At 39.1% G+C, this 14,647-nt stretch overlaps 1 protein-coding gene across 1 annotated transcript in view; it reads left to right on the top strand.

Moving 5' to 3' along the window:
- The window catches only part of SCEL (sciellin), a 54,738-nt gene extending 40,667 nt beyond the window's left edge, over window positions 1–14,071 (top strand). Inside the window, exons 20-27 of the mRNA XM_075265395.1 lie at window positions 243–302; window positions 2,265–2,315; window positions 4,230–4,637; window positions 4,879–4,917; window positions 6,933–7,007; window positions 7,280–7,388; window positions 9,592–9,694; window positions 13,332–14,071. Coding sequence (XP_075121496.1) covers window positions 243–302; window positions 2,265–2,315; window positions 4,230–4,637; window positions 4,879–4,917; window positions 6,933–7,007; window positions 7,280–7,388; window positions 9,592–9,694; window positions 13,332–13,348 — 862 coding nt within the window. The 3' untranslated portion in view covers window positions 13,349–14,071. The remainder of the gene's footprint in view (window positions 1–242; window positions 303–2,264; window positions 2,316–4,229; window positions 4,638–4,878; window positions 4,918–6,932; window positions 7,008–7,279; window positions 7,389–9,591; window positions 9,695–13,331) is intronic.
- The last annotated feature ends 576 nt before the right edge of the window (window positions 14,072–14,647 follow it).

The following is a 14,647-nucleotide window of genomic DNA, read 5'->3' as shown; positions in this document are numbered from 1 at the left end:
TTTAGGTGGGGCCTTGGCATGTTATTCTATTTTCTAAAATAACATTTATTTACAGAATATTGCACTTTTTGGTGTGCAGTCAGTGCAGAAAATCTGCATCAATTTTGTAATAATCTCCTAACAAGGTTTAAGTAGAATATATTACAATGTCATATAACTGTAAATGTAATGCATTATTATATTAGTAATTTGGTTTACTTACAGTATAACATATTTGTAACATGTTTGCTTCTTTTTTTCAGAAACCAAAATCTTGATAATCTGATAGATATTAAAAATACTACCACTACTGTGAATAAGGGGTAAGGGAGAATTGTGTTCATGTAACAATGGACTTCATTTCATAGATATGCAATTTTTTGAAAAATATTGACATATTATTAAAACTAAGTAGCAATGAAATAAATTTAGTTAAAGGGATATTTCCAGTAATATACAGCATCAGTGTTAACTTGCTCAATGAGGGTCAGACTGCTGTGACCAATAACAAGAATGGGGGTCTCATTCCACCATCTGAATGAAGTGGCAGTGGAGGTCGGTTCACATTAGCGTATATATTCTGTCCAGTTAGAGTCCGCATGGAGACCCCCCGGATGGAATACAGTCGCAATGGCAAGCGCTGTGCTGTAAAAGCACACAGACCCCATTATAGTCTATGGGGTCTGTGTGCTTTTACAGCACAGCACTTGCAATTGTGATTGTATTCTGTCCGGGGGGTCTCCATGCAGACTCTAACTGGACGGAATACATACGCTAATGTGAACCAGGGGTTAAACATGCATGCTGTCACTCCATCGCAGATAGCTAATTACAGCACTTGCCATCTCTGGCAGTCCTACTGAAAGTGAAAAGAGCAGGGCATTTTATTCATTGTGGGATGTAAGGGATCTTGTGACACCCAGTTGTCATGTTTTTGCATTTCTAAGAGGGATAACAGAGGAAAGTGTAGTGCAGAGTTATAAGGGAAAGTTCACACAGAGTTTTTTGGTCAGGGTTTGGGCATTGTCAAAGACGCGTGAGACGTTTTCCTGGGGCGTTTTTTGCACTTTGAAGCGTTTTTCGAGGAGTTTCCTGATCCGTTTCCTCTTGGGATGTGGTCATGAATTATATTAAAAAAAAAATGCATTTCCTGATTAGGTTTTTGCCAAAAACGCTTCAGTTTCTGCTTCATGTTTTTGACCAAAAACCGGCTCACATTGACTGGCATTGAAGCCGTGAGCTGGAAAACATTCACGGCTTCAAAAAGAATGGACATCTCGCTTCTTTTTTTGCCGGTAAACAAAAAAATGCTAGTGGAAAAGACTCAGAAGCATTTTGTATACTTTGAATGGTGATGCGGGGTTTTTTGGTTCAGGGTTTGGAGGCAGATGTCTGTCAAAACCCTCAACTTAGCGTAACAAAAATGTTCCAGAGTTAGACAAGAGCTGATAAGTCAACTTTATGCTAAGGCCTCACGTAGTGAAACACAGCAAAAAAACATTGCAGTACAAAAAAAAATAAAAAATCAGTCAGTCAGTCACATCAGGACTAAGATGCAGGATGGTTATTTTGACAAACTGCATGTCATTTAGGTATAGTAGTTAGAAGGTGTTAGGGGCAGTGATTATGTTATGTGAGGGTACACATACAAGGTGAACAGGCACCAGACGTCTTAGACACACCACCAGTAGAGAGGATGGTTTGATCCACTGGCAAGCACTAGCCGCTTCCAGAGTTTCCTTGTCCACCACCCAGACACAAGTGGTCTCATCACCCTGGTCTCTGTCTGGGCCTTTTCCGGTGCTTAGCAGAAGGAAATTTAGTCATGGTACCCATTATGTGTCCTATCTTTGCAATCAGCCATTGTTACCTTCATTTGCAGTGGTTTCATGAATGGGAACCTTGACTTCTATGGACTTGAACGTATAGTCTTCAGTAACAAAACCAGGAGACCTACGGTACATTGATTGACTTGCAGATGTCACTACTGGGAGTTAATTATGTAACATTAGATGAACACTAGGATAGCAGAATAACTACTAACTAAAAAATTTGATTTCTTATGTATTTGTAAGCCCTCAAGGACTTTACTGACCAAGTTGTGTTGCAAACATCTATAATATTTAACATTATTTTATATGCATTTCATAATAATTTCTGTATATTGTGAAAAAGGAGTCAGGAAACTTTTCCATTTTTATATGCATTTTCATGAGCATTTTATAATTTAGCTGTCCATTTTGGACATATTTATGATTTTTTTATTTTCTGTTTTGTTACTTAAGGAGTCAAGATTTGGATGACCTCATTGCCATAACTGGAGATGGAAATAAAGGGTAAGCATCATATTTGTAAATGGAATTTATATGAAATAATATAGGATCTAACTATTGGTAACCTAGAATTTTATTATTGGTGGCCTTTGAGGACACTGTCATGTCAGGTGATAAAGAATGGAAGATTTACCAATTTTTGGAAACCTAGTGGTTACATAGTTATATAGGTAGTGGCAATGGTGTAACTAAAGTCTTGTGGGCCCCGATGCAATCTTTTGTTTGGGGCCCCCTACCTCATCCCTATAGTGAATTCTTGATATTGATGGTTACAGAAGCTAAGGAGTTTAATCAACCTTAGTGTGGTTAGGGTAATCTGTGGGTCTCCTTGGTTTATGGGTCAGATGGAAGCTGCAATCTCAGTTCTGATGACAGTGCTTATGGGCCCCCTTAGGCTCCTGGGCCCTGGTGCGACTGCACCCTATGCACCCCTCAAGTTACTCCCCTGGGTAGTGGATAGATAGAAATCTAAATCCATCAAATTCAGTAGTTTAATACTGTATTGAAGGCAAAAAACCTTATCTGTTTATAGAAAATGTTATAATGTTATAAGATTATAACATAGGAATATTCTTGGTGTTGGTTTTAGTATGTTGATATAGGACACAGCTCTACATAGAGCTAATTACCAGGCATCTGAAAACACTGGGGGATGAAGGTCTGTGACTAATTTCAGCTGTGCTAAAGTGATGCGATCTAAATTTAGAGTCTGAAAGAGGAGGGTTGTTAGGCCGCACAATTACTGCCATTCACACACAGGATGCTTTGTCATGCTCTATTCCAAATAATAGCCACACTGAAGAGGAATATTAAATGTTACATGAATTCAGCACTAAAACACAATGCTGATTATGAAAATTTGCACTGGCCATATTAACAGAATGCTTTTGTTTCTTTTGTTATGCAGCTATTTACTATTATTATGTAATTAAAACTGTCCAGAATCCTTCAAAAATAGTCCAAAAATTAATTTTAATGCATATTGGCAATAAGGACTCATGTACACACCAGATCCTTGCATAACCACCCTATGCAGCTCTGCAGCTCTGTGTGACATTCTTGTGTACGCCATGTCTTCTGAAACAATGTTTCTTCATACAACATCTAATAGATAAATCCTCTGTTTGCTTCTGTATAACACTGGAAGCATATGGAGATATAGTAGGCAGCTCTTGCACGTCTATGGTAGTTGTATTAAAGGAACATATAAAACAGAGTTGAGTAGGGAGTAAGTCAGTGTAAGGGTGCATTCAGACTACGTAACGCCGGGCGTGTATGAGAGCCGTACACGCCGGCATTACGGCAGACTGCCGAACACTTCCCATTCACTTCAATGGGAGCGCTCATAAACGCCGCTGTTACGAGCGCTCCCATTGAAGTGAATGGGAAGTGTTCGGCAGTCTGCCGTAATGCCGGCGTGTACGGCTCTCATACACGCCCGGCGTTACGTAGTGTGCATGCACCCTAAGAGACCAAGGCAACAGAGGATTGGGAATGTTGAATTCCCATAGGTCATTTTCACACAACAGGGTTTTATTCCATATTTAGCCAAAGACCAGAAGTAGCACCTACTGTTCCTAAAGAAAATGAATAATGTAAAGATTTAGATTTCTGTGTTTTAGACCCATTCCTGATTTTACCATTGCTTACAAATACAAGAGAAGCCAAAGAATCCTAAATCAATGATTCCAGAGCTATAGGAATGTAATAGAAGTTCTTATTTCTATCCAGTTCCTTGAACTTAGTCCAGTTATCCAATGATGTGCAGCTTTTGGTTGTACAAATGTTTGTGATCAGTGAGTATTTTACTATAAGCAGAGATTGCATGTGGTAATGTCATTATAAACATTGGACAATAACAGAACACAGCTAAAGTAATATGGTTATGTTACATATCATTTTTTTTTATCATATTAGCACAACAAGACCTGCTAGTAATAGTACTAATGTAACAAACCGAAGTTCAACCACAACTACCACCTACAATGTTAAGGAAGGAACCAGTGATGCACCAAACAGACGACCCACCACAACTACCGCCTACAATGTTAAGGAAGGTCCAAATAATACATCAAGTACTCGTTCCACCACTACTACCACCTACAATGTTACAGAAGAAACCAATGATGTACCAAACAGGCGTTCAACCACAACCTCTAAGGTTACTGAATACCATGATATGCCAAGAGAACCATCAACCACATCAAGAACCTACAAAACTGATGATAGCTATGATGCGCCAACTCGCCGCTCAACAACGTCTTACAAGGATAGCACTGATGGACCAAACGTCCATTCAAATGTGACAGTTACTCAAGAGACAAGGTAAATGAGTACTCTTATGTAAATGTGACCATTGTCAACCTTTCATTATCTATGGATATTTCTTAGCGTCTTTATAAATTGCAATGATCTTAATAGTATTCATGATTTATTTTCATTATTTAATTTAAATATTTGACTTACAGGATTTTCTTTCTATATTACATGATACTTTGTTATCGTTGTTAGTCGAGTTTTTTGTTTGTTTTTTAATTTAACAAATTAATTTGTCTATATATTTCAGGTATTCATCTCTTCCAGATTCAACTTATGGAGATTCAAGGTACTGAAATTTATTATATATATTAGTGTTCTAAATTTATTAATGATCTCTTAAATCCACAAACTCTCTATGTTCTGACACTTCTCGGAAACCCAGTCATGGTAATAACACATAAGCAGGCGGACTCAGTGCATGCACAAGGAGATAACCCAGCCACAATATGGAAATCATGGTTGGGTTTCTGACCAGTGCTAGACGATAAAGTTCCTGCATTCATGGTCATATCCATTAGGAACATATCAAGACAAAGCACTATTACTAGAGATGAGCGAACAGTAAAATGTTCGATATTCGATATCCGTTTTGAGTAGCCGCTCAATATTCGACTACTTGAATCGAATATCGAATCCCATTATAGTCTATGGGAGAAAATGCTTGTTTCAGGGGTAGGCAACGTTCAATCAAATTACACTTACCAAGTCCACGGGTGAGGGTCGGGCTGGATCCTCTGAGAAGTCTTCTCCGTGCAGTGTCCCCGCGGCATCTTCCGGCTCTGAATTCACTCTGCCAGGCATCGGGCCTGGGTAGAGCCGACTGCGCATGCTCGCACTACAAGAAAATGTAGTGCGGGCATGCGCAGTCTGCTCTGCCCAGGCCCGATGCCTGGCAGAGTGAATTCAGAGCCGGAAGACGCCGCGGGGAAGCTGCATGGAGAAGACTTCTAAAGGTAGAAGAAGAACCAGCATTGATTGGCCGACTGTATAGCATTCGGCCAATCAATGCTGGTTCTGCATCGAACTTTTACATTCGAATAGCGAGTGGTAATCGATCGAGTACGAGTATTTCGAATACCGTAATATTCGATCGAATACCTACTCGATCGAATACTACTCACTCATCTCTAACTATTACCACTAAGACTGGGTTCACATCCAAACAAAAACACTGTTGCAGTGGCTGTCAAAAATTGGCAGATAAAAAAGTACTGCAAGTTTAACATTTTCGTCATGCAGGCTTATTTTAAAAGAATTATAGTGAATGGGGTCCGTCAGGCAACGTTGGTGTCTGCTGTTTTGGTGGTCCATATGTCTATTGTTCTGGTTTTCCAATGGACTAGAAAATGGACACCTGGACATAAATGTGAACATAGCATCAGATGGTTAGAGAAAATCTTTAAAACTCTATAACATTGTTAATTTATATATGTAAAAATAAATAACTTTTAATCGTCTAAAAATTTAAATATGGTTGTGTTCATTGGAAAATCCTTTTAAATATCAGCAGTGAATCCTAGAATTGTATGTCCCCTGTATTGGACCTAATCTCTGAGAAAATAATGGGTACCAGTTAAACAGCAAACTTTTGCAGACAATAATTTTCTGCCAAGGTCTGATCAGATGGACGTGCCATGTGTCGGACCTCAATCAGTCTGATATTTATGACATATACTAAAGATGGGTTGTCAATATCTGCAACCCAGAAAATCCCTTTAGGTTAGCGAGATGAGAGCAGAAAAATGCTGAAGAAAAGAACACAGCGGAAACACATTTGTGCATTTTTCTCCAGCGTTTTTCACTGCGGACTTTCTGCCCCTATTATACCTCTATGGAAAATGGCAGCATTTCTGTAGGTATAATTGACATACTGTGTTTTTTTTATTTGTAGATTGTGAGCCCCACATAGGGCTCACAATGTAAATTTTTCCCTATCAGTATGTCTTTGGAATATGGGATGGAAATCCATGCAAACACGGAGAGAACATACAATCTCCTTGCAGATGTTTTTTTGCCCTTGGCGGGATTTGAACACCAGGACTCCAGCGCTGCAAGGCTGCAGTGCTAACCACTGAGCCACTGTGTGGCCCCTTGACATACTGTGGTTTTAAATAATGCAAGCGTCTTTTCAGCTTTTCTACTGCAGATTTTTTCTGCTGTGTATGGGTGGAATAAAAGCCTACAGTCTATGTTGTACTATAGTGTCTTATACACTCTATGGATCCCTAAGTCTGTAATTATGAATACCATAACATGAATACCATTGACATCTATTACAAAATGAACCATTTCTTTTTGCAGGAAATCCTCCTCTAGTACATATGGACAGAACATTATATCAAACTCCATTAAAACTGTTTACTCTACATCTGATCAGTAAGTTCCAGTTGCCATTATGATACAAACATACTAAGTACAGTATACAAGGAGTGGCAGTCATTCTTAATCTATAACATAAACCTAGTAAAACTAATAATCTTCTCATCACGCGACAATTTGTGGTAAATCCTTATGTCCATACATTATCATTTTACTCCAGGTCACAATACTCAGCCTTCTAGAAAGTCAAGTTTATTGCTCTGGCATATACATTTTTCGGTTTAGCCATCTCACTATAATTATATGTGTCTATTTTTTTCATTTCTCAGCTCTGTCATGGAGAAGGATATTTGTACTTACTGTCGCAAACCTCTTGGTATTGATGCCAAAATGATTCTGAAGGATTTAAACATTTGCTGCCATGCAACATGCTTCAAGGTAGGTAAATCACTCACCATGACACCCACAATATAACGTAATTTATATAATCTTTAATTTTCTGAACAGGTCATTGACAGAGAACAAGCTGTTGTAAACCCAAGATGGTGTCTACAACTCATTGGAGTGACGTTATGAGAATTATTATATATATTATATAGGATACTGACTTATAAGTAATAGCAAACTTCATAACAATAACAACAAAACAAATTAATTATAATATGTTACTAATTCATATTTAGCTGGCTGCTAGACAGAGCAGTATTAGATGTTTCTGTGTATATTTGTGGGATATACTGAATAAATCTAAAGCTTATCCTCTGATGTAATGTGATGACTGAGGGTGATAGTAGAATGCTTCTTTGTATGCAGGATCAGTATCGACAGTCCAGAATGGATCTTTTCATGGGCACTAATTGTGTTATATGTAGAAGGTTATTGTACGGCAGTGTAGCTTTGTTTGCATTGAAAGAAACAAGTACCCCACACTTCGCTACTGTAAATTATCTTTAAGATTTTTTATTATAGAAAGCAAGATGCCTGATAAAGATCTCTAAAATCAAAACGTCATAGATGTTTTGGATTGCTATCATAATAAAGAAACTTAATGACACTGGAGTGTGGAGTTCTTATTTCTTGTTTACTAGAGATGAGCGAACAGTGTTCTATCGAACACATGTTCGATCGGATATCAGGGTGTTCGCCATGTTCGAATCGAATCGAACACCGCGTGGTAAAGTGCGCCAAAATTCGATTCCCCTCCCACCTTCCCTGGCGCCTTTTTTGCACCAATAACAGCGCAGGGGAGGTGGGACAGGAACTACGACACCGGGGGCATTGAAAAAAATTGGAAAAAGTCATTGGCTGCCGAAATCAGGTGACCTCCATTTTAGACGAATAGTGGATTTCAAATCCGGGTCATATGAGAATGTGAACTTTGTGACTATGAGACAGGGATAGATGTACAGGCAGGGATAGCTAGGGATAACCTTTATTTAGGGGGGAATGTTATTAAAAATAACTTTTTGGGGCTCTATCGGGTGTGTAATTGTGATTTTTGTGAGATAAACTTTTTCCCATAGGGATGCATTGGCCAGCGCTGATTGGCCGAATTCCGTACTCTGGCCAATCAGTGCTGGCCAATGCATTCTATTAGCTTGATGAAGCAGAGTGTGCACAAGGGTTCAAGCGCACCCTCGGCTCTGATGTAGCAGAGCCGAGGCTGCACAAGGGTTCAAGCGCACCCTCGGCTCTGATGTAGGAGAGCCGAGGGTGCACTTGAACCCTTGTGCACCCTCAGCTCTGCTACATCAGAGCCGAGGGTGCGCTTGAACCCTTGTGCACACTCTGCTTCATCAAGCTAATAGAATGCATTGGCCAGCGCTGATTGGCCAATGTATTCTATTAGCCTGATGAAGTAGAGCTGAATGTGTGTGCTAAGCACACACATTCAGCACTGCTTCATCACGCCAATACAATGCATTAGCCAGTGCTGATTGGCCGAATTCCGTACTCTGGCCAATCAGCGCTGGCTCTGCTGGAGGAGGCGGAGTCTAAGGTCGGACCTGAATGGAGACTGGTGTGGAGCGATCTTAGACTCCGCCTCCTCCAGCAGAGCCAGCGCTGATTGGTCGAGTTCCGTACTCTGGCCAATCAGCACTGGCCAATGCATTTCTATGGGGAAAAGTTAGCTTGCGAAAATCGCAAACTGACAGGGATTTCCATGAAATAAAGTGACTTTTATGCCCCCAGACATGCTTCCCCTGCTGTCCCAGTGTCATTCCAGGGTGTTGGTATCATTTCCTGGGGTGTCATAGTGGACTTGGTGACCCTCCAGACACGAATTTGGGTTTCCCCCTTAACGAGTTTATGTTCCCCATAGACTATAATGGGGTTCGAAACCCATTCGAACACTCGAACAGTGAGCGGCTGTTCGAATCGAATTTCGAACCTCGAACATTTTAGTGTTCGCTCATCTCTATTGTTTACTTGAGCTGGGCACCACCACTAAACTCAGAAGATTTTACGTGGAGTTTAATCTGTTTAGTTGGTTTGCATTTTGTCCCTGTTGTTGTTAGTGTTTGTCATAAAATATTGTTTTTTTTTGCAGAATCTAGCACATTAAGCACAAATCTCATAACAACAATGTTTCCTGAACGTTTCCTGTGAAACAATAACCTTTTTTTTTTTTTAACTCTAGTGTGAGGCATGTTCTGGGTCCTTGGGAAATCTTAAGGCTGGAGACAGTATGTGGATCTATAAGCAAACTATCCATTGTGAGCCTTGCTATTTTAATGCAAGAGGTATGTACATACAGAAAAAAAAACTCCTAGCTAATATGTTAAAAGCATTGTCCCATGACGAATAATTTGTCACCTATATACAGTATCGGTAATGATTGGTGAGGGTCTCCGTGGGTCCTGAGCTCCCAGTTTTGGAGGCATTTGATTTGGAGCATCGGTCATACATATGCTCCACTGATCCATTTAGTGTCTGATTAGAAACTATTGGGGAAAGTAGAGCACTGTACACTCTTGATATTTTATTCAAATAAATGTCTCACATATGTTATATTCACATAGAGCTTACTTACAAGGAATCCTTACTAAGTCCCATTTCAATTAAATCAGATGTTTCTTTTTCAAGCAGACTTAAAGGGGTTGTCCAGCATAAGCATTTTTTTTTTCCAAGGGGGCTGGAGAAGGTGAAACAAATAACTCATACTCACCTGTCTCCAGTTCTCCTGTGACTCCCACCAAAGACGGGTCCTGCTGTTCCAGGATCTTGTTTTGGTGGAAGTCCCCGTCGCACGTGACCACTGAGGCCAATCAGGGGCCTAAGGAAAGGATGCAGGGTGGGTAATAATGTCCCAAGTCCTTTCTTTAGGCTGCTTGGTTGAATGGCCTCAGCGGTCATGTGCAGCAGGAAACCGTAGCCACAATCTTGCAATTTGGCAATTCAAAACTATGAATTGTTTTTTGGCCTTGGGTTTGTGCCACTTAAAAAAATACAGACAAATACATATTTGTTGGCACCCCTGAAATATTTCCAGAGATTAAAGTATTTCTCCCAGAAAATTATTGCAATTACAGTTTGTTATACACATGTTTATTTACAATGTGTGTATGGGAACAACACAAAAAAATTTGAAAAAAAGGCAAATTGGACATATCACACAACTCCAAAAATGGGCAAGACAAAATTGTTGGAACCTTTTTCAAAATTGTGGGCAAACAACTTTGTTTCAAGCAAAGTCATTCAAGCTCACCTGTGGCAAGTAACAGGTGTGGGCAATATAAAAATCACACCTGACACCAGGTAATAAAGAAAGAAGATGACTCAATCTTTGTATTGTATGTGCCACACTAAGCATGGAGAACAGAAAGAGAAGAAGAAAATTGTCTGAGGACATGAGAACCAAAATTGTGGAAACACGTCAACAATCTCCATCCATCTCCAGAGATCTTGGCATTCCGTTGTCCATAGTGCGCAACATAATCAAGTAGCTTACAACCCATGGCACTGTAGCTAATCTCCCTGGATGTGGACAAAAGAGAAAAAATGATGAAAAGATAGTCAGGATGGGGGATAAGAAGCCACATTAAAGTTTTAAAGAAATTAAAGCTGTCCTGCAGGCTCAGGATACATCAGTGTCTTCGAAGTTTGAATGAAATTAAACGCTATGGCAGGATACCCACGAGCTACCCACTGCTGACACAGATGTAAAAAAGCTAGACTGCAGTTTGCCAAAATCTACATGAGTAAGCCAAAATTCTTCTGGGAAAACATCTTGTGGACAGAAGAGACCAAGATAGAGCTTTTTGGTAAAGCACATCATTCTACAAAGCATCTAAATCCCATTGAACACCTGAGAGATCTCAAAATTGCTGTTGGGGAAGCCACTAGAGATGAGCGAGTACTGTTCGGATCAGCCGATCCGAACAGCACGCTCCATAGAAATGAATGGATGCACCTGGTACTTCAGCTTTGACGGCGGCCGGCCGCTTAACCCCCCGCGTGCCGGCTACATCCATTCATTTCTATGCAAGCGTGCTGTTCGGATTGGCTGATCCGAACAGTACTCGCTCATCTCTAGAAGCCACCCTTCAAATATTAAAGACCTTCAGCAGTTTGCAAAAGAAGAGTAGTCCAGTTGAGAGGTGTAAGAAGCTTGGTGATGGTTTTATATTTTCTCCAAATAAGTTGAGGGTGACGGTAATTTTGTCCGGCCCATTTTTTAAGTTTTGCATGAAATTATATCATTTTGGCTTTTTTTTCTCAGTGTTTTATATTTGCTCCAATACAAAAAAAAGGAAATAAACATGTGTATAACAAAACGTGTAATTGCAATAATTTTCTGGGAGAAATATTTTTTAGGGATGCTAAAACTTATGACTATGACTGTACATGGCTGAGTTTTTGCTGTGTAAAAATACCCTTAGAGTACATTTCCATTATGTCCTGCAAGTCATATAGCAACCTGGCAGAGCGCACTGCATCTACCTTAATTTATAAGCCAGGATATGCCTTCCACTGCCACTTAATTCAAAGGCTTGTGGAATCTGGCTGGCTGCTCATATATAAGATAACTGTTGGCTGAGCAGCTGTCTTGCCCAACTTCCCTATACATATGAGGACAAGGCTCAAGCAGGGCATTTGTACTGAGAAGGAGAGGGGAGAGTGCCAGTGCAAATCTGTGCAGTGAATTATAGTATCTCCTCGAGAAGAAAAGTATAGAACAATTAAAATCCAATTGCCTGATTTTTATCTCCCCCAAGTTTTGTCATTAGGGAGTGTCAGGTCGGGAGACCGCATATACATAAGATGGTGGTTGAAACCTGTGGAAATTGGCAGGTTCAGCTGACATCATCTGATTTTCTGAAGAAATCCTGAAGCTTTTTCATCACTGGGGAAACCAAAAAAAGTACTGAAATGCCTTCAGTTGATTTTCATTGAAGACTAAAGGGCCTTAATAGGAAGACACTTATCAGGTAGTAATTGTCCCTTTCATCAGATCAGTGCAAACAAGCGCCCATCAAGGTGTTAATTGTCAATCAGCGCTTCCACCTGAGGATCAGCAGTCTTATAGGACTTTAAGAGTATATTCACACTCAAAAACTATTCCATACATGTAAAGTGGCTGTTTATGCAGCATGTACATAAATTGTGTGTATGAGCATAGGCAGTTCTTGTGTTACATTATATTACATCTGAGTAAGTATGGTGGAAAACAAGGTCTATTAATGACTTCTATTGGTTTGAGTGTGTGAGCTTGTAAAAGCCCAGATGTAGCACAAGGCACAGTAGTCTGCAGTTCAAGTTTTAAATATAGAAATTAGCTATACAGATCTGTACAATTTGGCCTCCAAAGGGCTAGTCACATTGGTCACATATCCAGCTACAAAAAACAGAAACTAGGTCACATTATTGGACCATGCAATGTGGTGCAAGAGATTGATGGCATGAAAAATCTCTGACATATTTGTCAGCAGTGAACAAATGAGTAGAAGAGCAACATCAGTTATTTCACAAATCACATTAGCTCTGGATATTTCATGTACAAGTCCTGTTTTATTAAACAGATGTGTATTTATCCAGCTGTCTACGATTTGATTGATGTGTTGTATAAGGCAAACTTGTATTCCTCTTACATACAAGATAGATGGCAGAAAAAGACCACATGATCCATCTAGTCTGCCATATAGTGTTACCATTTTATCTTAGTATAGACCTGTGTTTATCCCAGGCATGGCTAAATTCACATGCTGTAGATTTCCCAACCACTTGTGCTGGAAGTTTGTTCCAAGCCTCAACTACTATTTCAGTGAAATAATATTTTGTGACATTGGTTCTGATCCCTCCCAACTGATGTTACATTGAGCCCCCAATTTTTTGTGTTAACATGTAGTTTTAATAACTTCTTCTCATTTTCTATTTTAGAGAAATGGATCATCTGAATTCAGACTGAGAAACTCGAAAATGAGCAGAAATATGAAACAAGGATCAATATATATCTTTCTTAGCTTAGTTCAGACAACAGGGGGTATATAGAATAATGGTAAACTCATGTTGCTATTTAACTATAACGGGCTTTAGGAATGATAATGTAATACTAAGTAGTGTAAAGCCAGGGCATCCTATTGTCTCATAGACTGCATAATACAAGAAGGGAATTGATAGGATTATTATGGTTTAGCCTCTGTAGTCTCACAATACAGAACAAATGTAGACAGAATTATTATTTTTCTAATAAACTAATACCGTATGATAGGTTTATGTCAGGGCGCACTGGAGCAGCTTTATAACACAGTATTCTAACCCTAAGGACAATTTCACATGACTATATTTTAGTCATTAATTTGCACCAGAATTTGTAAGTAAAAAAATCAGAAATGGATCTAAGTCTTTCTATTATACTATTATTCCTATTATTCCTGTCTTGGCTTACAAGTATGGGTGCAAAATACTGACCCAAATACTACTGTGTGGAAGTGGTGTAACTGTATAACCCATTAATCTAAATAGTATATACGTCATATGTTTTATCATTAGGAATTAAGTCTGATGGGCATTTGCATGAAGAACTGAATCCTATGTCTTCTATATATCTTCTCGTATATTTAGCACATAACTGACTTTTCCAAAATGACTTTTTTGCGGTCTTAGTATTCTACTACTCTTTGCCTTGACTTTTAATGTTTTATCTGTGTTTATTTCCTGTTACATGATTTAATAAAGAAATTGCAAAAAGTATCATTGAATTCTCTGACTAGATCATATTTAAATCATCTTCTTATGTTAAGCATTTATAGTGGACAAAAGACATTAAAAGGAGATTAATAATCCCTGATGCCTGAATTCTAGTGTCAAAAATATTGCAAAATGTTGCAAAAACTGCTATTTTTTATTACAGATTTTGATGTGGTTTTTGAGCCTATCCCAGGAGTGCCTACAAAATATGCAAAATATAAAGGAAACACTTCTATGTGCCCTCTTTCTGCTCAATCCACTCCCGGATTTGACTAAAAAAAAAAAAAGCATCAAACCACTGTTACGGTTCTGTGTGTATATATATAAATATTTTTTTTGAAACAACAGAACCTCTTAGCTGTAGAACACTACAGCGAGGTCCACAGGCCCAATGGTGGGCGGCTGTATGTCTGAACTCAATGTGAATTGCTGCAAAGATACAGCAGCGTGAAAATCAATGTGAACTACTGCAAAAACACTGCAGTGCGATATTTAATGTGAACAGC

The sequence above is a fragment of the Leptodactylus fuscus genome, chromosome 2 (genome assembly GCF_031893055.1).
Source record: "Leptodactylus fuscus isolate aLepFus1 chromosome 2, aLepFus1.hap2, whole genome shotgun sequence".
Lineage (NCBI taxonomy): Eukaryota > Metazoa > Chordata > Amphibia > Anura > Leptodactylidae > Leptodactylus > Leptodactylus fuscus.
The sequence above is the reverse complement of the archived record's forward strand: the minus strand, read 5'-3'. Positions and strand labels throughout refer to the sequence as shown.